The 27,002-nt window shown below is 43.5% G+C and overlaps 1 protein-coding gene across 1 annotated transcript in view; it reads right to left on the bottom strand.

The window, feature by feature from the left end:
• The window catches only part of LOC139367126 (NADP-dependent malic enzyme-like), a 150,595-nt gene that overhangs the window by 5,478 nt on the left and 118,115 nt on the right, over positions 1–27,002 (bottom strand). The window contains exons 6-9 of the mRNA XM_071105190.1: positions 25,606–25,709; positions 1,828–1,937; positions 927–1,024; positions 101–214 (exon numbers count right to left, since the gene is read on the bottom strand). Of these exons, the coding sequence (XP_070961291.1) occupies positions 101–214; positions 927–1,024; positions 1,828–1,937; positions 25,606–25,709 (426 nt within the window). The remainder of the gene's footprint in view (positions 1–100; positions 215–926; positions 1,025–1,827; positions 1,938–25,605; positions 25,710–27,002) is intronic.

The raw sequence follows: 27,002 nt of genomic DNA, 5'->3' as shown, positions 1-27,002 counted from the left end.
CTATCGGTCAGGACAGTGGGGATTCCAGACAGAGCTCTGTCTACTCTACAGGGGATGAGTGACCCTGGACGAGTGGCCAGAGCGGAGGTACTTGTATCACCTTGACGATGAGACCCTTGGAGTCAACCATCCAGATCTTCCTCAGAGCCTCGTCTTCGGAGAGTCCCTCCTTCTCCATCGCCATCGTGATGAGGTCAGCTATCCCCATCGCAGCCTGGGGACAAGAGGGAGAGAAAAGGGAGGGAGAGCGGGAGAGAGAAAGCAGATGTGATAGGAATGCCTCTGTGCCCCACCATTCACTTCCCTGACCAAACAAGAAATAAGTCCCTAGCTTTCACCCCTAAACCCGCAAACAATTGACCCAGTTTTTATTCTGACTTATTGTAATCTTGACTCTAGTTATATTAATGCACAACTTTAAAATTGTGTGATTTAATTCATTGTAGGTCTGTGAAATGCTTGAAAAGGCTTGTTTTTCTGTTCTCAGCACAATTACCCTTTACTGTAAATACACTCAAGTTCTACACATTACCATCTGCTTCCCTTTCAATACAAAGTGGTCATCCACCAACATGGAAAACATATGAAACAAGGCATTTTAAAAGAAGATGGGGGTACTATGGTTCCCAGTTAGGCCAAGAGCCCCAGAGGCTGAAAATACATTCTAAATGTCTCCCCATTACAAATGATGTTGTGCTAATCACAGTTTTATTTCCATGTTCTCCTGTTTATTAGCGACATGGTCTGTTGAGCACAGCCTAGTGGTCTACTAGACCTAAATAAAAAGCTCAGTGATTGGGAATGAGAATTTGAAGCATTGGTCTGTGGTTATTTCTGATTATGTCATTAGGGGCAATCAGTCTGCCGCATTTCTGAGCAGAAAAAACAGGAGTGAATTTGCACATTGACAAGAGCTCTGCACCCACCTCCCCTGCACCCTGGAATACAATGGTATGGTCTGACATCTTGCTCTTGGTGACACGAAGGGCAGCGAGTAGGCCGGCCACCGCCACTGCAGCGGTACCTGAGGGGGGTTGGGGGGACAGAGTGACATATATGATTTAGACCTGCAAGTATGAGCTTTCCTCAAGTGAGTTACTACTGCAGTGAGAGAGAGAGTGTCAATTTGCCCTGCAGTAATAGCAAGCAGATTTACCGAGACAGAGAATTAGAGAGAAAATATGGTTTAGATTAGCCTGCAGAAATCACAACGGCTACCAGGGCTAATTTCTGGGGAAAGTAGTTTTATTTGACAGACAAACTAATGGCTCCTCAGACATGGTGTGACTGATACTGTGGTCTCATTAAGGATACAAAAAGTGTGTCTGTGTCCCAAATGGCACCCTATTCCCTACATAGTGCACACAGGGCCCATAAGGCTCTGGTCAAAAGTAGTCCACTATAGAAGGAATAGCGGTGCCATTTGGGACACAACCCTAGTCTGGAGTCTCTGGACTTACTGTTACATTACTGTTGTTTTCCACAGGACTCTATCAAACCCAACCCACTGGAGAGAGAGGGATCAGGGACTCGGTGTGTGTGTTTGACATTTGAATTAGTGCTCTATGAACAAGCTCTCTGATTTAAACTGAGTGATTCGATGAATGGGTGGTTGGGTGTGTGTGAGGGAGGGAGGGAAGAAGAGAAAGTGGAAATAGAGAGGGAGAGATAAAGGGAAGGAGGATGATTGATCGAGAGGGAGTTTGAGTGCATGTGGCGTGGTGTGTGTGTGTGTGTGTGGTGCATGTGTGTGGGTTCTTGTGAGAGCACGTTATCGAGTCTCTGTGCAATTGATATTGGCAGTTTGCAATCGAAGTATACATGTACCTTGGATGTCATCGTTGAACGTGCAGTACTGGTCGCGGTACTTGCTCAGCAGACGGAAGGCATTGGTATTGGCAAAGTCCTCAAACTGGATGAGACAATCCATTCCATACCTGTGGATAAGACAGCCAAGTCAGATAAGACCACATTCACATTCCTACTCTTTTTCTAGTCATTCGCCACAGGGCCAAGAGAGTTCAAACAAAGGAGAGAGTCGAAAATCAGAGTAATCACGTCCAGGACTGTGATAATGTTGTGCATCGACAGTAGAGGAATGTTACACACACACACACACACACACACACACACACACACACACACACACACACACACACATACTTCTGTTTAGCAAATAGTGCATTGCCTCTGCCTGTACCAAGTCCCTCTTCTACACCATAGGAATAAGAACCTTCACAGTTCTGTCCTGGAGAGGGCACTCATTCACTGTTGAGGAGCTCGAGTTACATTTGAAACATGTGGAGTGGGATGCTGTACAAGCTTGGTGGGTTTATGCACACAATGCACACGATTCATTATGAGTGTAAATAAGCATGTTTCCATGTGCAGGCTATACCATCCAGCGATCCACTTTGTCAGTGACTTAGGCCACAAAAATACTGTAAGAAACATGGTGCATGACAGGCTATTTGCCTCTGCTTAGTGACCAATTCTCAAACAGCTGTCCTCCAGGTTACTAGACAGGTTCAATGGCTGTCAAGAAGGGAGATCTGCTAGCTACCACAAAGGAACGGAAACACTATAAAACCCTGTGTAATGGCAAGAATAGCAGGACCACCTAGTAAATCCCTGAACTACTTTACAAGCTAATCCCCAGTCCACCTGACACCCTGTTCACCAACATATATGACCTCATCATCCATTAATACAAAACCCTACAAAAACACGATACACAGAAAATAAGAAATGTATTATGAGCTGCTAAAATAGCCTTAGCAGAAAGTGACTCCTGGTTCCCATGCGCTCTTCCACAGTGCTGTAAATCTGTGACAACAGAGTAACAGAAGCTCTATCTATTCGCCAAGCCCAGAGTCACAAAGATACGATAGGGGTAGAGGAAGGGATAGGGTGGGACATGCACTTCTAATGAAAACTCCAGGGCTCGCATTTCGGCTGCATGGCGCGGGAGGAAAATGGGGACAGGTCGAGCAAACAGAGAGCGACGGCAGCCCAGAGTATGGACCTGTCAATCATGAGGGCAAGGAGAGGGAGAGATGATGTGAGTTTCACCCCCTTGTTCTTTATGGATCTTTCTAGCTACAATATAACTTGCTTTTCTCTCCCCTCTCTCTCTTTCTGTCCCAACTCCATTATTTCTCTCTCTACCTCTCTCTTTCGCTCCCTCTCTCCATCTTTCTAGTGAGCCCCTCATACCCAGCATATGGAAAAGATTCACCCCGGCATTTCTGCAGCTTATTGTACAAATCACGAAAGCCGTTTCCCAGTTGGCCGTCTGCTGCTAAAATGCTTAAGCCTCCAGGGCAGGAGGAGGAAGAAGTGAGAGGGGGATGAGAATTGGAGAGGAAGGATAAGAGGATGAGAGCTGGGCTTCAGTGATAATAAAACTTGAGCTCCAGATCAGAGGTGGGTTCCGTCCCCGTGTCTGTCTGACCCTGTATTTCATCAGACTCAGCCATCTGTGATGCAGCGCATTCTGTAAGTGACGATTGACGCAGGGAGTGACTGAACGAGTGCTCAAAACGAACACAGCAGGACCGCGGAGAGAAAATGTGTTTTCTATCAGGCACAGAGGAAAGCAACGTACCAAAGCAGTGCAGCTATGGCTACGGGGAGGATGCGAGAAGCAGCCAAAAAAGGCACCATAAACTTTTCATTGTCTCAGGGCTGCAGGAGAGGCGCACAGCCAGAGAGGCGAGGATGCTGTCACCGCTACAGCACCACTACCGCCCCCTACCGTGCTTTATTGTGCATCGCTACGAGGTCACCCCAGTTCATCCAGAAAAACAGGCGCCCTCGCAGCTATTCAAAGAGGTGGTTTTGGAGGCAGAGTGTTGTGGCTCTGTAGCTCGGAGACAGACGACAGTCATGTAGCTCTCGTGTTGCGTGTGACAAAATCATATAGTAGGGAGTGGATAGCTTCAAGTTGAAGCACAGACTGATTTATCCTACTGATAGATAGTACGTGATCTACACAGCTCTGTGTAGGAGTTCTAATGAGGAGGACTGAATGTCCACAAGCAATCAATCAAAACCAAAATGAGAATATTTGCGATGGAGGGAGAGACTGAAATCAGTCTTGGCTAGGGTCAAACCCCTGGTCATCAGGCCATACCAACAGAGAGAGGGAGAGGGGGAAATGGAGTGAAGGCTAGATGGGTGTACCTCCGATCAGAACGAAAACCCCTGGTATGTATTGACCCCCATTGTACTAACTATTTCCATTCTTTCCTAAAGCCTGTTGTCTTTCTCTGACGCCTGACGTCTGAATGGGCCCCTCACTCCCACAATGCACCTCCCAGCCTACCGTAACACACCCAAGACAAAGAGGCTGGATCTGCTTTAGGTGAGAAGCCTCTAGAAACTACTAATGCGCCACACCCAGAGATGAGTAACATGCCCTGTAGAAATTCCTAAGTGAGGTTGAAGTGGAAAGAACACAGTCTCTCAATGAGGAGGGAACAGAGAGAGAGCAAAAGAGAGAAACAAAAAGGGACGAGAAGACCTAAAGGTGTTGAGAGGAGCTCCTCTGCCCAGTGCTAAAATCAGCCCATAACGCGATGATAGCCATGAGATATTGGGGAAGATTATGGAAAAAGATTATGGAAAAAAGGAACAATACAAATCAAATCAAATTGTATTGGTCACATACACATGGTTAGCAGTTATTGGGAGTGTATCGAAATGCTTGTGCTTCTAGTTCCGACAGCGCAGCAATATCTAACAACTCCACAACAACTACCTAATACACACAAATCTAAGTAAAGGAATGGAATAAGAATATACAGTATACACTACCGGTCAAAACCTTTAGAACACTTACTCATTCAAAGGTTTTTCTTTATTTGTACTATTTTCTACTCAAACAATCACAAATATAAAATGTATTTAGATTTTTTTAACACTTTTTTGGTTTACTACATGATTCCATGTGTTATTTCATAGTTTTGATGTCTTCACTATTATTCTACAATGTAGAAAATAGTACAAATATATCCTATATATATGGATGAGCAATGACAGAGCGGCATCGGCAAGATGCAATAGATGGTATAAAATACAGTATCCATGGGAGACACACATGTATCCATGTGATTTGGCAGGGGGAATACGTTCTCTCTACCATTCCCTCCAGCTCCACTCCTCAGCTCCTCAAATCAAAATCAAATCAAATGTATTTATATAGCCCTTCTTACATCAGCTGATATCTAAAAGTGATGTACAGAAACCCAGCCTAAAACCCCAAACAGCAAGCAATGCACGTGTAGAAGCATGGCGGCTAGGAAAAACTCCCTAAAAAGGCCAAAACCTAGCTCCTCTGTCAACTAGACTGTCCACTCAGACTCCTAGGAGACAGAGTTGCTGCAGAGAACACTGGAAAACACTCCATCACTGTGGATGAGAGGGACATAGTGGAAAAATTCTTCCTCCTTGCACCTGCTTATGGAAGTGTTCACAAGACAGTTAATCTAGCCTGGTCCCAGATCTGTAGGTGATGAATAGCCAACTCATATGGTCGTACAACAACCATAAGAGTTGGCTTCAAAGCACAAACAGATCTAGGACCAGGATAACCTGGGTTGCTTACGCATGGGTTAAACTGTACCACATCAGGCCTTACACAAAAAAAACACAAAAAAGTTGAAGAAACACACCCAGTAACGTAATGCAGATAAACAAATACACTACTTCACAGTATCATATTGGAACTTTAAAAATAACTAACCAAAATATATTTTTAGAGGGGGATGGTACTTGATGCTGCTGTGGACCATCACAAGTATATCTCTGTTGATGAAGCGGTCTTCAACTTGGCCCTCATCAGCCAACGGGCGACCGTCCAAGTGCTTGGACAACGTGGGGGAAACATCTCCATGTGCGCAGCCCATCTCTGAAGATAGTGTTGTAGGATATAGGTCATTTCTTGGATCCAACAACGCTGCACACTTCATTGTGTTTCTCAATGAAATTGAGCTTGCCGGTCAAGGTGAAGGGGTCACCTATGGCATTGTGAAAGACAATGTCAGGTTCCACCATGCAGAGGTGGTTCTGGCATGGTTTTGGGCTCATCCCAGATTCGTGACCCTATACCTGCCCCCATACTCTCTTTTCCTCAAACCTATTGAGGAAGTATTTTCAACATGTGGAAGGTGTACGATCGCCATCCCCATGATTGTGTCAACCACCTTCTGGCCATGGATGAGGCATGAAACAACATCAATGCAGACCAATGTCAAGCTTGGATTCGCCATGCCAAAAGGTTTTTCCCCACGGTCCATGAACAATGAGGATATTCACTGATGTGGATGAGAATTTATGGCCAAATGCTCAAGACAGGCTTGATGCAAATGAATGCCTGCTAAATGTTATGTTATATTTTCATTCATATCATTTGTTCCATTACACTTTATTACAGACACTTTAAAAAAATGTATTTTACCTTCAGTTAAGAACAAACTCATATTTTCAATGATGGCCTAGGAACAGTGGGTCAACTGCCTGTTCAGGGGCAGAATGACATATTTGTACCTTGTCAGCTTGGGGGTTTGAACTTGCAACCTTCCGATTACTAGTCCAACGCTCTAACCACTAGGTTACCCAGGGCGGCACGTTGCAAATATATCAGATTTGTTTTGTTGTTGTTGCATGAATGATTGCAGAGGTTGTCTTCTTTGATCACACATTGGATAGATATTATGAAAATTATAGATTTTCGGTCAATTTTGTTGGGTAATGTAAATGTATTGCCGAATGTGAAAAAGGTATAATCTACTGTAATTTACAGTACTGTAGCAAATGACTCAGCACTTCTAAGGGCGATTTGAAACTTTGATATTGTTTGCCATTGGATTAAATGTTAGTTAAAACAACTAAATTGAAAAGATATCATTATGTTGTGTTTTGGTGATTAAACCAATGTTCTCATTACATTTCATAATAAACTTATATTTTGAATTAATGGTTGTGTGGTGAGAGATGTTTACAGTCCAAATCAATGCAAAATGGCAGGTTTTGAATGAAAAACTGGCTGCATTACAAGTGTGACCAGTTTGGAGTTGTGTACTAAGAGTTGTGAAAATGTACCACATACAGTGCCTTGCGAAAGTATTCGGCCCCCTTGAACTTTGCGACCTTTTGCCACATTTCAGGCTTCAAACATAAAGATATAAAACTGTATTGGAGCCAAAGTTCAAGGGGGCCGAATACTTTCGCAAGGCACTGTACTTGTGAAAATAGTACCACATACTTGTGAAAATAGTACCACATACTTGTGAAAATAGTACCACATACTTGTGAAAATAGTACCAAAGCGATAAAAAAACCTACAATAGGTGATATTCTAGAAGGTTGGGGTTAGTTTAAGATGCTCTATGCAGAAATCACTCCGCCATTTCCTAGTTGCTAAAATTCAAATTGTTTCAATTTATGTGACAAAACAAACAAGTTTAGTGTAGAAAATCATTGTACCATCTAAACTGCTGTGAAATATATTTTCCATAACCCAACATATAGTATTTTCAGCTCTTTGAAGATGGTGTACAAAATCTAAAGTAAAAGAGCAAAAACAAAACTTAAGAATGGGACGCATAGACATAACACACAAGAATAGATTTACTACCTCTTCTTAGACTTGTTTTCAATGAGAATGACCGATCTAACATTACTATGTGAATTTGGTCGGGTCACCCAAAAAGTGACATATCTCAGCTTTAAGTGAAGCGTTAGTGAAAGAACATTAAAGAGGCTAGGTGAGAGATATCTTTGGATGTTTCCATTAATATGCTTCATGTAGCTGGATATTTGATTACGTCTACTACTCTTTTTTTCCATCTTCCTATTCATTATATGGGTTAGAATCAAATGCAACTGTTAGAATTTTGTGATTTTTCCTTTGTCTTGTGTTTAGGCCTATGCTGTATGCCTATGTGTGTTTTGTCACATTGTTATAGAATTTGCACTCCTTTGGTAGCAACACAGAAGTTTGCTTACAATCAAAACCTCTCCGCCTCTCCCTTAGAGAACATTCGAGAATGGAAAAAGAGGACATTTGCTATGGAGGAGGACGACTGGTGTTTCAGCGAGGAGATGGGCCTGCTAGAGCAGCAGGAGCGAAACTTAAAGTTGAAGAGGGAGGAAGACATGTACCTGGAGAGGATAATGGTACAATGCACTGGGAAGCGGCCTGAAAAGAGAGCAAGAAGAGACACAGAAAACAACAAGACTGGTTTATCAGGAGAGAAAGAGAATGGATGAAAAGAGCGAGAGAGAGCAGAGGAGTACAAAGGGAGTGAAAGATAAGTTATAGAGGAGGAGAGAACAAGTGTGGAAGAGGTGATAAAAGAGATGGTGATAAATGACAGAGAAATTAAACATATGTACAACGGAAGGAAAGAGAAAGAGGAGAAAAATATAGCCGAGGAAGACATGGAAAGCGAGTGACGACACAGACTATTGTGATAGTGAAGATACTCCGGATTGCATGAGTGTGGAAATAAACCAAAAGGATTGAGTAAAAAAAAAAAAAAAAAAGATGCCCTCCTGTGTGATTGGGAGATCGACCATGAGAATGGTGAATGGACTGATATTGATGATAGTGAGAGTTTTTAAACAAATAAGATGAAGAAAGAGAAAGAGGGTGATGAGGAAAAGAACGTGGATTTCTAGACAGATGACAGTTGCACCAGGGGAGACAAAATCCATGAGACAACAGAAAGAGTGGGACGAGGAAAATAAAGGGTTTTTGGGAGAAAGAAGAGTGTAAATGAAGAATGGACAAACAGTGGGACCAAGAAGAGAGCAATGGAAAGACAGCCTTGGAAAGAAATGACCATAAAGCAGTGGTTCTCAAACCTCTCCATGGGGACCCATGGATTTGAACTATCCCACAGATAGCAAACCTGATTCAACTTGTCAATGGATCATCAATTAGTCAATGAGGTGTGCTCATTCAGGGCTACAATAATATTGTTAAATGTCTGGGGTTCCCAGAGGAGTGGTTTGAGAAGAGAAACGATCAAGACCATCCAGTAATGAGTAAAAGTTTTTAAAAAAGAGGCTCTCGATGACCAAATCACATTTTATTTGTCACATGCGCCGAATACAACAGGTGTCGTAGACCTTACAGTGAAATGCTTACTTACAAGCCCTTAACCAACAATGCTTTAAGAATAAAAATAAGTGTTAAGTAAAAAAAATAAAAGTAACAAGTCATTAAACAGCAGCAGTAAAATAACAAGCGAGGCTATATACAGGGGATACCGGTACAGAGTCAATGTGCGGTGGCACCGGTTAGTCGAGGTAATATGTACATGTAGGTAGAGTAAAAGTGACTATGCATAGATTATAAACACAGAGTAGCAGCAGCGTAAAAGAGGGGTCTAGGTTGCCATTTGATTAGCTGCTCAGGAGTCTTATGGCTCTGGGGTAGAACCTGTTAGGAAGCCTTTATGACCTCGACTTGGCGCTCCGGTACCGCTTGCAGAGAGAACAGTCTATGACTAGGGTGGCTGGAGTCTGACAATTTTTAGGGCCTTCCTCTGACACCACCTGATATAGAGGTCCTGGATGGCAGGAAGCTTGGCCCCAGTGAGGTACTTGGCAGTACCCTCTACCCTCTGTAGTGCCTTAAGGTCAAAGGCCGAGCAGTTGTCATACCAGGCAGTGATGCAATCAGTCAGGATGCTCTCGATGGTGCAGCTGTAGAACCTTTTTAGGATCTGAGGACCCATGCCAAATCTTTTCAGTCTCCTGAGGGGGAATAGGTTTTGTCGTGCCCTATTCATGACTGTCTTAGTGTGTTTGGACCACGATTGTTTGTTGGTGATGTGGACATCAAGGAACTTGAAGCTCTCAGCCTGTTCCACTACAGCCCCGTCAATGAGCATAGGGGCGTGCTCGGTCTTCCTTTTCCTGTAGTCATCTCCTTTGTCTTGATCACATTGAGGGAGAGGTTGTTGTCCTGGCACCACACGACCAGGTCTCTGACCTCCTCCCTATAGGCCGTCTCATCGTTGTCGGTGATCAGGCCTACCACTGTTGTGTCATCTGCAAACTTGATGATGGTGTTGGAGTCGTGCCTGGCCATGCAATCATGAGTGAACAGGGAGTACAGGAGGGTACTGAGCACACACCCCTGAGGGTCCCCCGTGTTGAGGATCAGCGTGGTGGATGTGTTGTTCCCTACCCTTACCATCTGCGGGCGGCCCATCAGGAAGTCCAGGATCCAGTTGCAGAGGTAGGTGTTTAGTCCCAGGGTCCTTAGCTTAGTGATGAGCTTTGAGGGCACTATGGTGTTGAACGCTGAAATGTAGTCAAGGAATAACATTCTCAAATAGGTGTTCCTTTTGTCCAGGTGGGAAAGGGCAGTGTGGAGTGCAATCGCAATTGCATCATCTGTGGATCTGTTGGGGCGGTATGAACATTGGAGTGGGTCTAAGGTTTCTGGGATAGTGGTGTTGATGTGAGCCATGACCAGCCTTTCAAAGCACTTCATGGCTACAGACGTGAGTGCTACGGGTCGGTAGTCATTTAAGCAGGTTACCTTAGTGTTCTTGGACACATCTTTTGTCTTGCTTATTCACCCTGTGAATGGCACACACACACACCGTATCTCAATTGTCTCAAGGTTTAAAAATCCTTCTTTAACCTGTCTCCTCCACTTCATCTACACTGATTTGAAGTGGATTTAACAAGTGACATCAATAAGGGATCATAGCTTTCACCTGGTCAGTCTATGCCATGGAAAGAGCAGTTCTTAATATTATGTACACTCAGTGTATATTTGCTGATGCTATCTGAACTGACAGAGGCTGCACTCCTCATTGCTCTTTTGGAATCAACGACACATGGTTCACATAGGGGGCTGAGGCTTACTGAGTTTTTCCCCCTCTGGTTGACATTTAACATGCTGATAGAAATGAGGTAAAACTGATTTAAGTTTCCCTGCATTAAAGTCCCCGGCCACTAGGAGCGCTGCCTCTGGATGAGTGTATTCCTGTTTGGTTATGGCTGTATACAGCTCATTAAGTGCGGTCTTAATCCATTTTACTATCAATTGATTGTAAGTTGGCTAATAGAACCGATGGTAAAGGAAGATTACCCTCTCAGCAACGGATCCTTACAAGGCACCCGAACTGTCATCCACGATACCACCATATTTTCCTCTTGCAAATGATGGGGATGAGGGCCTTGTCGGGTGTCTAGGGTAAATCCTTACCGTCCGACTCGTTGAAGAAGAAGAATTCCTCCAGTACGGGGTGAGTAATCGCTGCCCTGATATCAAAAAGCTATTTTACGGTCATTAGACACAGTGGCAGAAATATTATGTACAAAATAAGTTACAGATAATGCGAAAAAACATACACAATAGCACAATTGGTTATGGATCGTAAAACGGCAGCCATCTCCATCAGCGCCAAATTCCCTCCGTGATGGATGTACTACTGGCTTTGCTCATTGAGATTTGCAGTACCTACTTCCGGCGGATCGCTACTTCCGGCGCCGACAGAGATGGCCGCTTCGCGTTCCTAGGAAACTATGCAGTTTGTTTTTTTACGTGTTATTTCTTACATTGGTACCCCAGGTCATCTTAGGTTTTATTACATACAGTTGAGAAGAACTACTGAATATAAGAGCAGCGTCAACTCACCATCAGTACGACCAAGAATATGACTTTCCCAGAGCGGATCCTGTGTTCTGCCTTCCACCCAGGACAACGGAATGGATCCCAGCCTGCGACCCAAAACAACGACGTCGTAAAAGAGGCAAACGAAGCGGTCTTCTGGTCAGGCTCCGGAGACGGGCACACCGCGCGCCACTCCCTAGCATACTACTCGCCAATGTCCAGTCTCTTGACAACAAGGTTGATGAAATCCGAGCAAGGGTAGCATTCCAGAGGGACATCAGGGACTGTAACGTTCTTTGCTTCACGGAAACATGGCTCACTCGAGAGACGCTATCGGAGTCGGTGCAGCCAGCTGGTTTCTCCACGCATCGCGCCGACAGAAACAAACATCTTTCTGGTAAGAAGAGGGGCGGGGGCATATGCTTTATGGTTAACGAGACGTGGTGTGGTCACAACAACATACAGGAACTCAAGTCCTTCTGTTCACCTGATTTAGAATTCCTCACAATCAAATGTCGACCGCATTATCTACCAAAGGAATTCTCTTCGATTATAATCACAGCCGTATATATTCCCCCCCAAGCAGACACATCGATGGCTCTGAACAAACTTTATTTGACTCTTTGCAAACTGGAATCCACACATCCTGAGGCTGCATTCATTGTAGCTGGGGATTTTAACAAGGCTAATCTGAAAACAAGACTCCCTAAATTGTATCAGCATATCGATTGCGCAACCAGTGCTGGTAAAACCTTGGATCATTGCTATTCTAACTTCCGCGATGCATATAAGGCCCTGCCCCGCCCTCCTTTCGGAAAAGCTGACCACGACTCCATTTTGTTGCTCCCTGCCTACAGACAGAAGCTAAAACAAGAAGCTCCCACGCTGAGGTCTGTTCAACGCTGGTCCGACCAATCTGATTCCACGCTCAAAGACTGCTTCCATCACGTGGACTGGGATATGTTTCGTATTGCGTCAAACAACAACATTGATGAATACGCTGATTCGGTGAGCGAGTTCATTAGAACGTGCGTTGAAGATGTCGTTCCCATAGCAACGATTAAAACATTCCCAAACCAGAAACCGTGGATTGATGGCAGCATTCGCGTGAAACTGAAAGCGCGAACCAGTGCTTTTAATCAGGGCAAGGTGACCGGAAACATGACCGAATACAAACAGTGTAACTATTCCCTCCGCAAGGCAATCAAACAAGCTAAGCGTCAGTATAGAGACAAAGTAGAATCGCAATTCAACGGCTCAGACACAAGAGGTATGTGGCAGGGTCTACAGTCAATCACGGATTACAAAAAGAAAACCAGCCCAGTCACGGACCAGGATGCCTTGCTCTCAGGCAGACTAAATAACTTTTTTGCCCGCTTTGAGGACAATACAGTGCCACTGACACGGCCCGCAACCAAAACATGCGGACTCTCCTTCACTGCAGCCGAGGTGAGTAAAACATTTAAACGTGTTAACCCTCGCAAGGCTGCAGGCCCAGACGGCATCCCCAGCCGCGCCCTCAGAGCATGCGCAGACCAGCTGGCTGGTGTGTTTACGGACATATTCAATCAATCCTTATCCCAGTCTGCTGTTCCCACATGCTTCAAGAGGGCCACCATTGTTCCTGTTCCCAAGAAAGCAAAGGTAACTGAGCTAAACGACTACCGCCCCGTAGCACTCACTTCCGTCATCATGAAGTGCTTTGAGAGACTAGTCAAGGACCATATCACCTCCACCGTACCTGACACCCTAGACCCACTCCAATTTGCTTACAGTCCAAATAGGTCCACAGACGATGCAATCTCAACCACACTGCACACTGCCCTAACCCATCTGGACAAGAGGAATACCTATGTGAGAATGCTGTTCATCGACTACAGCTCAGCATTTAACACCATAGTACCCTCCAAACTCGTCATCAAGCTCGAGACCCTGGGTCTCGACCCCGCCCTGTGCAACTGGGTACTGGACTTCCTGACGGGCCGCCCCCAGGTGGTGAGGGTAGGTAACAACATCTCCACCCCGCTGATCCTCAACACTGGGGCACCACAAGGGTGCGTTCTGAGCCCTCTCCTGTACTCCCTGTTCACCCACGACTGCGTGGCCACGCACGCCTCCAACTCAATCATCAAGTTTGCAACAGTGGTAGGCTTGTTTACCAACAGCGACGAGACGGCCTACAGGGAGGAGGTGAGGGCCCTCGGAGTGTGGTGTCAGGAAAATAACCTCACACTCAACGTCAACAAAACTAAGGAGATGATTGTAGACTTCAGGAAACAGCAGAGGGAACACCCCCCTATCCACATCGATGGAACAGTAGTGGAGAGGGTAGTAAGTTTTAAGTTCCTCGGCGTACACATCACAGACAAACTGAATTGGTCCACCCACACAGACAGCATCGTGAAGAAGGCGCAGCAGCGCCTCTTCAACCTCAGGAGGCTGAAGAAATTTGGCTTGTCACCAAAAGCACTCACAAACTTCTACAGATGCACAATCGAGAGCATCCTGGCGGGCTGTATCACCGCCTGGTACGGCAACTGCTCCGCCCACAACCGTAAGGCTCTCCAGAGGGTAGTGAGGTCTGCACAACGCATCACCGGGGACAAACTACCTGCCCTCCAGGACACCTACACCACCCGATGTCACAGGAAGGCCATAAAGATCATCAAGGACAACAACCACCCGAGCCACTGCCTGTTCACCCCGCTATCATCCAGAAGGCGAGGTCAGTACAGGTGCATCAAAGCTGGGACCGAGAGACTGAAAAACAGCTTCTTTCTCAAGGCCATCAGACTGTTAAACAGCCACCACTAACATTGAGTGGCTGCTGCCAACACACTGACACTGACTCAACTCCAGCCACTTTAATAATGGGAATTGATGGGAATTGATGTAAAATATATCACTAGCCACTTTAAACAATGCTACTTAATATAATGTTTACATACCCTACATTATTTATCTCATATGTATACTGTACTCTATATCATCTACTGCATCTTTATGTAATACATGTATCACTAGCCACTTTAAACTATGCCACTTTGTTTACATACTCATCTCATATGTGTATATACTGTACTCGATACCATCTACTGCATCTTGCCTATGCCGCTCTGTACCATCACTCATTCATATATCTTTATGTACATATTATTTATCCCTTTACACTTGTGTGTATAAGGTAGTAGTTTTGGAATTGTTAGTTAGATTACTTGTTGGTTATTACTGCATTGTCGGAACTAGAAGCACAAGCATTTCGCTACACTCGCATTAACATCTGCTAACCATGTGTATGTGACAAATAAAATTTGATTTGATTTACCTGCACTTTTTGTTTTTGTTTGGATACTTGCAATTGTGTAGTGTTAAGCTCTAAGTGTTAAGTAACAATTCTGATGTCGATGTCTCATTATCATACGCTCAGATTTCTCCTTCTTCTCTGTAGGGAAACAGACAGTGGCCAAGGCCTCTCAAGCCCAGTAGGTCTATAAGACATCACACACCAGAGGTAAGAACAAGGTAACACATGACTGGACACCTCTGCCATAGACCTACAGGTAACTGCAAAAATAAAGGAAACACTTGAGTAAATGAGGGATACAATGTATATTGAAAACAGGTGCTTCCACACAAGTGTGGCCCCTGAGTTAATTAAGCACTTAACATCCCATCATATTTAGGATAATGTATTAAAATGTCCAGTTGTACATGATTTTGGCTACCATGTCTAGAAGAAGAGATCTCATTGACTTTGAAAGAAGGGTCTCAGAGGAGCATAGGGGTTTAAAGTGTGTGTGTGTGTGTGTCTCAGTCACCAGATCTCAACCCAATTGAACACTTTTGGAGATTCTATAGCGCCGCTTGAGACAGCGTTTTCCACCACCATTAACAAAACACTAAATTAAGGAATTTCTCATGGAAGAATGGTGTCTCATCCAGGGCGCTAACTCAACAAAAACAAGTATAATTGGTAGCACTGGTGCTCACAACTTAAAAAAATTAGGAGCAACATAAAATCTAGGAGCACCATAAAAAAAACTTGGTTTTAAAATCGATTGAGATATAGCCTATAGGAATTCTAGCTATTTCCGAAGCACATGTGCCCTAGAAACTAATATGTAACCAAGTGAATATATTTGTTTATTATAAATAGCTAAAATGTTGATATAAATACCTGTCATTCATTCATTGTTATGATCATCTCTTGAAGAAGCTATCCCTGTTCCTTTTTTTCTGTGCACCCAAATGTTTGGATATACTGGTAAAGTTACCCGGTTGCTAGCTAACTAGCTATATAGGTATCAAACGGGACCGAACAAGGTGTAAAACAAATCGTTAGCGGCCTGTGAATAGTTTTAGAATGGTCCGCGACATGGTTTATTAATGTAAAATGCATTGGTAATATGGGTAAGATCAAACTGTTTGGACTAGAAACAAGCAGTTTTTATTGTAGTAATGGTGCAAGTATGCCGCTAACAAATCTGCGCTTGAGAAACAACGGTACAGCAGAGCCTTATTATTACAACAATTATTATTATTAAATACATACATGTGTACTTAGGGTTATTGTCCTGTTGGAAGGTGAACCTTCAGTCTGAGGTGAGCACTCTGGAGCAGGTTTTCAGCAAGGATTTTGCTGTACTTTGCTCCATTCATCTTTCCCTCGATCCTGACTCCCAGTCCCCGCCGCTAAAAAACATCTCCACAGCATGATGCTGCCACCACCATGCTTCACCGTAGGGATGGTGCCAGGTTTCCTACAGATGTGACACTAGGCATTCAGGACAAATATTTCAATATTGGTTTCATCAACCCAAAGAATTTTGCTTCTCATGGTCTAAGAGTCCATTAGGTGCCTTTGGCAAACTCCAAGCGGGCTGTCATGTGTCTTTTACTGAGGACTGGCTTCCGTCTGGCCACACTACCATAAAGGCCTGATTGGTGGAGTGCTACAGAAATGGTTGTCCTTCTGGAAGGTTCTCCCATCTCCACAGAGGAACTCTGGAGCTCTGTCAGAGTGACCAGGGTTATTGGTCACCTCCCTGACCAAGGCCCTTCTCCCCTGATTGCTTAGTTTGGCTGGGCGGCCAGCTCTAGAAAGAGTTTTGGTGGTTCCAAACTTATTCCATTTAAAAATGATGGAGGTCAATGTGTTTTGGGGGATCTTCAATGCTGCAGAAATATTTTGGTACCCATCCCCAGATTTGTGCCTCGACACAATCCCGTCTCTGAGCTCTATGGACAATTCCTTCGACCTCATGGCTTGGATTTTGCTCTGACATGCATGGTCACCTGTGGGACCTTATATACACAGGTGTGTGCCTTTCTCAATCATGTCCAATCAATTGAATTTACCACAGGTGGACTCCAATAAAGTTGTAGAAACATCTCAAGGATGGAAACAGGATGCACCGGAGCTCAATATAGAATCTCATAGTAAAGGGTCTGAATACTTATGTAAATAAGGTATCGGTTTTTATTTGTAATACATTTGCAAACATTTCTAAAAACATGTTTTCGCTTTCTCAATATGGGGTATTGTGTGTAGATAAATTAGGAAATGTTTTTATTTAATAATAAGGCTGTAATGCAACAAAATGTGGAAAAAGTGAAGGAATCGAAATACTTTCCAAATTCACTGTACATACAGTACCAGTCAAAAAGTCTGGAAACACCTACTCATTCAAGGTTCTCCTTATTTTTACTATTTTCTACATTGTAGAATAATAGTGAGTACATCAACACTATGAAATAACACATATGGAATCATGTAGTAACCAAAAAAGTGTTGAACAAATCAAAACATATTTTAGATTCTTCAAGGTAGCAACGCTTTGCCTTGATGACAGCTTTGCACACTCTTGGCATTCTCTCAACCAGCTTCATGAGGTAGTCACCTGGAATGCATTTCAATTAACAGGTGTGCCTTGTGTGCCAGGTGTGCTTCTTAATTCATTTGAGCCAATCAGTTGTGTTGTGACAAGGTAGGGGTGGTATACAGAAGATATCCCTATTTGGTAAAAGACCAAGTCCATATTATGGCAAGAACAGCTCAAATAAGCAAAGAGAAACGACAGTCCATCATTACTTTAAGACATGAAGGTCAGTCAATGCGGAAAATTTGAATTACTTTGAAAGCTTCTTCAAGTGCATTCGCAAAAAATATCAAGAGCTATGATTAAACTGGCTCTCATGAGGACCACCACAGGAAAGGAAGACCCAGAGTTACCTCTGCTGCAGTGAATACATTCATTAGAGTTACCAGCCTCAGAAATTGCAGCCCAAAGAAATGCTTCAGAGTTCAAGTAACAGGCATATCTCAACATCAACTGTTCAGAGGAATCAGGCGTTCATGGTCGAATTGCTGCAAAGAAACCACTACTATGTGGGAATGCTGGAAAAGCATTCCAGGTGAAGCTGGTTGAGAGAATGCCAAGAGTGTGTAAAGCTGTCATCAAGGTAAAGGGTGGCTACTTTAAATAATCTCAAATATAAAATATATTGTGTGTTATTTCATAGTGTTGATGTCTTCACTATTATTCTACAATGTAGTAATAGTAAAAATAAAAAACAAACCCTTGAATGAGTAGGTGTGTCCAAACTGTTGACTGGTACTGTATATATTGTATATGGTGGTTTATACAGAGACCTATGATTATGTTCTTACATTTATTTTGTTTAATCTTTTCTATACTTTTTTCTTAATTCCTCTTATAAATCAAAATGCATTTCTTGCAGTCAAAGGTTTGTGTGTGCACGCTGTTTGTGTGTCAGACCAAAACTAATGCTGTTTTGAGATAAACATAGATAGGGGTATGATGTGTGCTACAGGCAATTGTGTTGAGTAATATAATTTTTTGTCGACAGCAAGTGTTGCTTCATGATGTTTATTACACACACACACTTTTCACTGATATCGGCTACTCTTTTGGCGGCTGGACAAGGGGTGGAGTGAACAGTTGAGGCCTCAATCAATGTGATACTTTCCTAGCACTGCTAAAGCCATCTGGGGGACGTCGCCAGCACAACACAGACCTCTTTTTGACACTTTCATTCTTCTGGGATTTACGGCTCACGTGGATAATACACATTCTTACTGGAGGAAATAAGTGGTTTCCCGTGTTGGCAAGCTAAGACTATCACCTTTTGATGGGGCGCTGAGGTTTCTCACTAACTGCCAAACTTTCTCTACAGTGAGTGTAAAGCCATTTGACACACTAAAATGTTTGATACTGGTCTGAAAAAAATCCAAGATGGCTATGAGAGATGACAGGAGATTTCCCATGTGGCGGATCGCTCAGACGCGGCGGTGTTACGTTCTGGACTGGCGCGTGGGATAAAAGAGGACAAATTAAAGACCCCAGCTCCTTGAGGAAACTTAATCCTCTCTCATCCCAGGCTGGGAGAAACCTAAACTTGTACCTGGAATCTTTCCGGAAGTGTCTTCTACTTCCAGGTTTGAGGGGGCGACAGAAGAGGAGGCATGAAGTGGGTCTTGTTCCTCTGTGTGCATACCAAGGAGCTGCTGGCCTCCATAAAGAATTTCATGGATAAGAGCACTCTGTCCAAACACAGCTGTCCAAGCAGGATAACTCACACACACTGTCCTAAACTTTACATATACCTGTACAGTACATACGCAGTACAGTACACACCCTGTAACACACACACCCACACACACACACACACACACACACACACACACACACACACACACACACACACACACACACACACACACACACACACACACACACACACACACACACACACACACACACACACACACCAGGGTCAGGCCCTGTTACCTCGATATTTGTTTCCATCTCCCTGTGTGTGCATCCACATTGGCTGCCTGTTCTTTCTGTGTCCCTGGGGGGCTGAGCCGAGGGGCCTGGAAGGCCAGAGAGGCTGAGAACTAAGCCTTCTTAATAAAGCCCCAGCGTCTCGCCTCCCTCTTTCCTTCTCTCCTCCAGAGAGCAAACATCTCTCAGCGACACACATTATTTCCCAAAATCCCCTCTCCATTATTAAAGACGGAAACACAGTCTGCATTCCTTCTCCCCCTACATCCGTCTGTTTGTCCGATATCCCCTAACCCCATGTACCAAAGAGGTCTAACCAAAAGCTGGCCCCATAACCATGACGATGGACAGACAAAGACGGACGACAGAGTTGTTGGGTTCAAAAGAGGGAATCTTTGCTCATTAAATTATTTGACATGGGGACAAAAACGTGGGGGAAATGGTCGAGAGGCACAGAGGGGCAGAAGTCAAAAATGTTTCAGGCATTGAAATGCCCTGTGTGCTGCCCCCTGCACCGACCCTCAATTCATGCAAACCGGATGAGAGGCCAACTCTCACAGAACCAATTGGATTGAAAAGGAAAGTTATCCTGTTTAGCATTTGAAAATGGTCTTGCTAGTTTGAGAGGGCTCTTCATCCAAAAGACTAAAGACTTGAACAGTGTCTAGACTCTTGGTGGGCCTTGGTTCCACTGGTTTAAAACATTGTTGACTGATCGGAGTGTTTCCATCTGTATCCTTTTCCAATAGTCTGGCCAGCGACTAAAGGAGAGGGGGACACATGTACTGTTTCACAGGAGCCACCTTGGACAAGAACTTGGCTTTAAATCTTATCGGCAGACTCAACAGCCTTGGTTTCTCAAATCACTGCCTCGCCTGGTTCACCAACTACTTCTCAGACAGAGTTCAGTGTGTCAAATCAGAGGGGCTGTTGTCCGGACCTCTGGCAGTCTCTATGGGGGTGCCACAGGGTTCAATTCTTGGGCCGACTCTTCTCTCTGTATACATCAGTGATGTCGCTCTTGCTGCTGATGATTATCTGATCCACCTCTATGCAGACGACACCATTCTGTATACCTCTGGCCCTTCCTTGGACACTGTGTTAACTAACCTCCAGATGAGCTTCAATGCATTACAACTCTCCTTCCGTGGCCTCCAACTGCTCTTAAATGCAAGTAAAACTAAACGCATGCTCTTCAACCGATCGCTGCCTGCACCTGCCTGCCCGTCCAGCATCACTATTCTGGACGGTTCTGACTTAGAATATGTGGACAATTACAAATACCTAGGTGTCTGGTTAGACTGTAAACTCTCCTTCCAGACTCACATTAAGCATCTCCAATCAAAAATTTAATCTAGAATCGGCTTCCTATTTCACAACAAAGCCTCCTTCACTCATGCTGCCAAACATTCCCTCGTAAAACTGACCATCCTACCGATCCTTGACTTTGGCAATGTCATTTACAAAATAGCCTCCAACACTTTACTCAACAAATTAGATGCAGTCTATCACAGTGCCATCCGTTTTGTCACCAAAGCCCCATATACTACCCACCACTGCAACCTGTATGCTCTCGTTGGCTGGCCCTCGCTTCATATTCGTCGCCAAACCCATTGGCTCCAGGTCATCTATACATCTTTGCTAGGTAAAGCCCCACCTTATCTCAGCTCACTGGTCACCATAGCAGCACCCACCCGTAGCACGCGTTCCCGCAGGTATATTTCACTGGTCACCCCCAAAGCCTATTCCTCCTTTATCCGCCTTTCTTTCCAGTTCTCTGCTGCCAATGACTGGAACGAATTTCAAGAATCACTGAAGCTGGAGACTCATATCTCCCTCACTAACTTTAAACATCAGCTGTCAGAGCAGCTCACAGATCATTGCACCTGTACATAGCCCATCTGTAAATAGCCCATCCAACTACCTCATCCCCATATTGTTATTTTTTAAAATCTTTTTGCTCCTTTGCACCCCAGTATCTCACTTTCACATTCATCTTCTGCACACCTATCACTCCAGTGTTTAATTGCTAAATACTTCGCCACTACGGCCTATTTATTGCCCTACCTCCCTAATCTTACCTCATTTGAACACACTGTAAATATATTTTTTCTATTGTGTACGTTTGACTGTACGTTTGTTTATCCCATGTGTAACTCTGTGTTGTTGTTTGTGTTGCACTGCTTTGCTTTATCTTGGCCAGGTTGCAGTTGTAAATGAGAACTTGTTCTCAACTGGCCCACCTGGTTAACCAAAAGTGAAATATATATATATATTTTTTAAATGACAAATGCTTGCATGGCCTTTGATGAGCAAAGATATATAATTATATGAGGCAGTGTGAGCATAAAAAAAAATTTTGCTTCAGAATATGAAGCGGCACCAAATAAGTGCCTTTGCCCGACTAAGAGCTCTCTCTCTTTCTCTCCCAGACTATAATCATTCATTCACTCAGTTTCCAACCCAATAATCATTTGTTCTCCACCAATCCGGCTCTTTCGGGGGAAAAGCTCTGCCATTCCCTGGAGTTGTCAAGCCACCCGGTTATTAAGGAGTCATGGCTTTCCCCTGCCAGTTGGAGGGGCCCCAGACCCTGGTCTCTGCAGAGCTGAACTGGTCTGACATTAAGCAAGGCCACATGTGACCAGGGGTTGTCAGGGACAGCTCTGTGTCACCGAAGCCAAAACATCAGCCACTATAGAGACAGATCTGGACTGGACACACTCCAAGCCCTAGGGGAAAGTATAGGCCTCTCCGTATCCATCCCCTTATTTATACAGTCATTTACCCATCCCCACAAAGTGACAAAATATCCAATATGAGTGTACAAACCTAATGTAGAAAAATATCAAATACCAAACAGCCCTATATCCAGTTACGCATATAAGTCTAGCGAGTCCATCTCTAACCAAACCTTTCCTGCCATGTCAAGCACTGAAAGCACTGGAGACTGGGGTTTGAAAGGGCTAGATTGGTTACATCACTAGGCTGCAGTTTGTGTGTGTGTGTGTGTGTGTGTGTGTGTGTGTGTGTGTGTGTGTGTGTGTGTGTGTGAGAAAGAGAGTGAAGGGAAATTTATTGCAGGGGGTAGTGTGGTCGGATATCTGACCACTTAAGTCAGCACTCAGAAACGGCCTCTACCCACAAACCAGAGGCACATACACCCTCACATTCCAACCAGTGTAAACTGAAGGCTCAGATATTCTGTATAAGCTCAGTAGACCCACACCATGTAACAACATCAGCACGAGGTGAGCTTGAGAATGAGTCTGTGCTCTTTCGTCTGATGTGTAATATAAACTACAGTATGACGACATAGACACATAGGCTTAGAACAGTATGCTGACTAAAGCTGGGCGGTATGGACAAATATCCATATCGCGATAAATTGACTGAATTGATGCGATAACGATGAATAGAAAGATACGTTTCTAACATTAATGTGCACCAGTTTTTATTTTATTATCCTACTACTACTAGTTTGATGGTTGAACCATCAACTGTCCCATTAACAATCACCCATTTTAGCAAACTTATTTCATTTCAAACTTCACATTTTTTCTATTATAGGCTACTTATCGTAAACAATATCAGAAAAGTGCCTGCAATAAGGGCCCAATAGACATTCATGGTAAATAATGTATTGTATAATTTTGGAATCACTTTTATAGGAAATAAGAATACAATATGTTTCTAAACACTTCTACAATAATGTGGATGTTACCATGATTACAGATAATCATGAATGAATTGTGAATAACGATGAGAGAGAAAGTTAGAGGCATAAATATCATACCTACCAAAAATGCTAACCTCCCCTTTTTGGTAATGGTGAGAGGTCAGCATGTCTTGGAGGTATGATATTTATGACTCCAACTTTCTCAATCATCATTATTCACAATTCATTCATGACTATCCGTATCATATACAGTTGAAGTCTGAAGTTTCCATACACTTAGGTTGGAGTCATTAAAACCCGTTTTTCAACCACTCCACACATTTCCTGTTAACAAACTGTAGTTTTGGCAAGTTGCTTAAGACATCTACTATGTGCATGAAAAGTCATTTTTCCAACAATTGTTTACAGACAGATTATTTTACTTATAATTCACTGTACCACAATTCCAGTGGGTCAGAAGTTTACATACACAAAGTTGACTGTACCTTTAAACAGCTTGGAAAATTTCAGAAAAGGATGTCATGGCTTTAGAAGCTTCTGATTGGCTAATTACATAATTTGAGTCAATTGGAGGTGTACATGTGGATGTATCTCAAGGCCTACCTTCAAACTCAGTGCCTCTTTGCTTGACATGGGAAAATCAAAATAAATAAGCAAAGACCTCAGAAAAAAAGGGTAGACCTCCACAAGTCTGGTTCATCCTTGGGAGCAATTTCCAAACGCCTGAAAGTACCACGTTCATCTGAACAAACAATAGTACGCAAGTATAGACACCATGGGACTATGCAGCTGTCATACCGCTCTGTCTCCTAGAGATGAACGTACTTTGATGCGAAAAGTGCAAATCAATCCCAGAACAACAGCAAAGGACCTTGTGAAGATGCTGGAGGAAACAGGTACAAAAGTACCTATATCCACAGTAAAACAAGTCCTATATCAACATAACTTGAAAGGCCGCTCAGCAAGGAAGAAGCCACAGCTCCAAATCAGCCATAAAAAAGACAGACTACGATTTGCAACTGTACATGGGGACAAAGATCGTACTTTTTGGAGAAATGTCCTCTGGTCTGATGAAACAAAAATAAAACTGTTTGGCCATAATGACCATTGTTAAGTTTGGAGGAAAAAGGGAGAGGCTTGCAAGCCAAAGAACACCATCCCAACCGTGAAGCATGGGGGTGGCAACATGTTGTGGGGGTGCTTTGCTGCAAGAGGGACTGGTGCACTTCACAAAATAGATGGCATCATGAGGACAGAAAATTATGTGTATATATTGAAGCAACATCTCAAGACATCAGTCAGGAAGTTAAAGCTTGGTCGCAAATGGGTCTTCCAAATGGACAATGACCCCAAGCATACTTCCAAAGTTGTGGCAACATGGCTTAAGGACAACAAAATAAAGATATTGGAGTAGCCATCACAAAGCCCTCACCTCAATCCTATAGAAAATGTGTGGGCAGAACTGAAAAAGCGTGTGCGAGCAAGGAGGCCTACAAACCTGACTCAGTTACACCAGCTCTGTCAGGAGGAATGGTCCAAAATTCACCCAATTTATTGTGGAAAGCTTGTGGAAGGCTACCTGAAAAGTTTGACCCAAGTTAAACAATTTTAAGGCATTGCTGCCAAATACTAATTGAGTGTATGTAAACTTCTGACCCACTGGGAATGTGATGAAAGAAGTAAAAGCTGAAATAAATCATTCTCTCTACTATTATTCTGACATTTTACATTCTTCAAATAAAGTGGTAATCCTAACTGACCTAAATCAAGGAATTTTTACTAGGATTAAATGCCAGGAATTGTGAAGAACTGAGTTTAAATGTACTTGGCTAAGGTGTATGTAAACTTCCGACTTCAACTGTACATGTGACATCAATATATATATATTTTTTTAGAAAATAATTCCAAACACTGATAGGAGATATGTATGCAAAACATGTGCATTTGACATTTCAGCCATTTAGCAGATGCTTTTATCCAGAGTGATTTACAGTAAGTACACTCATCTTAAGATAGCTAGTGGAGACAAACACATTTCACAGTCAAATATACAGGATACGAACATTCCATTCCAGCTAAACAATGAATATATAGCGTCCAATTTTGTTTTTAATGAAAAAACACAAATCAGAAAAATTGGTGGATAATGCGTTTTGGGAAAAAAACTCTTCATATTCAGTTCCTAGGCTGATAAGGGCATTAGTGCATAAACCCTTTCAGAGTCACTGTCTTGAACCTTAGATAAAATAGAGTACAAGGCAGAAGTGTTGAGGTGTGATTCTTGGGCAGTAGTCATATACAGTACCTCATTTTCACTATAGGGTGAACCGGAACCATACTGTGCTGGCTCAGATATTTTTGCATGCAGTCCTTTCCAGCTTGGTTCCATTGCCTATGGTGGATGTGTAACCAGACTAGCCCAGTACATCTCGGGCTTAGCTCGGCTAAGTAGTGTGAAAATAGTTCTACTGTACCTGTCCGAAACTGCCTTCATAAACTCCTCCAGCAGGTCATCATAGGCCTGGCCTCGAATCCTCTTGTGTCTCAGCCCAATGTATAGAGGGTCCTTCAGCAGCTCCTAGAAAAGAGGGGGAGAGGGAGGGAAGGTTAGAGTCAGTTCGTACAGTATATAGTGGTAAAGATTTCACACAGACCCAGGGGTGGAGGAGAACTGCTTTTTCCATCTGCGGCAGCTGGGTATGTCACACATACTGTAGGAGCAGACATCATACTGTGAGGCACGCTATGCAGAGACAGAGAGAGTGTTTGGACTGGTTAGATTCCATTTACTCCTGCATTTTAGACCACTACTTATTCATAAAGACTGGGTTAGAGTTCACAAGGCCTCTATCCCTCAGATTCAGCAAAGCCCATTCCCCCACAACCACACTGCAAATCCATCACACACTGACTGTCCTAGCCACTGGATGATAATGGATAGAACTGTGTGACATAAGTAAGATTTGCAACTATGATTATGATCTCTTTGGTGTGGAACTAAAAAAAATTACATGGTGGAGAAAGTGAGACATGATTTGGTGTTTGGATTTACATTCAAACGAATTGGGAGAGAGAAAAAGGGAAGTATTTGTGTGTACTGTACAGTGTGTGTGTGTGTGTGTGTGTGAGTGAGAGTGAGAGTGTGAGAGAGAGAAAGAGTGTGTTTGTGTGTGTGAGAGAGAGAAAGAGTGTGTTTGTGTGTGTGTGTGTGTGTGTGTGTGTGTGTGTGTGTGTGTGTGTGTGTGTGTGTGTGTGAGAGAGAGAGAGAGAGAGTGTGTGAGAGAGAGAGAGAGAGAGTGTGTGTCCATGCACATGTGTGTTTGACAAAGAGTGCGTAAGACAGGAAGATAGATGTGTGGTCTAAATGTGGGAGACCCCTGCTCCTACGAGGCCTTTCCTTTGTGCCCTTAAGCACTCAACAACCCCTGCAGTACTGGTTCCAGCTCAAGCAATTTATGGTTTTTAATAACCACTCTCAAATGCTATTTCTGGGCAACGTTGTCCCCTTAAAAGTTAAATCCACAGTAAAATGGACAGATAGCACACACACACACATTCTCACACAGGAGGCAGCTTGTGTCCTCTTTTAAAAGAAAAAAGAAAACAGTGGAAAAACTAAAGTAGTAAGGAAGAATGAAGTGATATTGGCACACACACACACACACACACACACACACACGCTTATCACTGTAAGCCTCAGCCCCCTATAATGTGAACCATGTGTCGTTGATTCCAAAAGAGCAATGAGGAGTGCAGCCTCTGTCAGTTCAGATAGCATCAGCAAATATACACTGAGTGTACATAACATTAAGAACAGCTCTTTCCATGGCATAGACTGACCAGGTGAAAGCCATGATCCCTTATTGATGTT

The sequence above is a fragment of the Oncorhynchus clarkii genome, chromosome 2 (assembly GCF_045791955.1).
Source record: "Oncorhynchus clarkii lewisi isolate Uvic-CL-2024 chromosome 2, UVic_Ocla_1.0, whole genome shotgun sequence".
In the NCBI taxonomy this organism is placed as follows: domain Eukaryota; kingdom Metazoa; phylum Chordata; class Actinopteri; order Salmoniformes; family Salmonidae; genus Oncorhynchus; species Oncorhynchus clarkii.
This window is presented reverse-complemented; position numbering and strand designations above follow the sequence as displayed.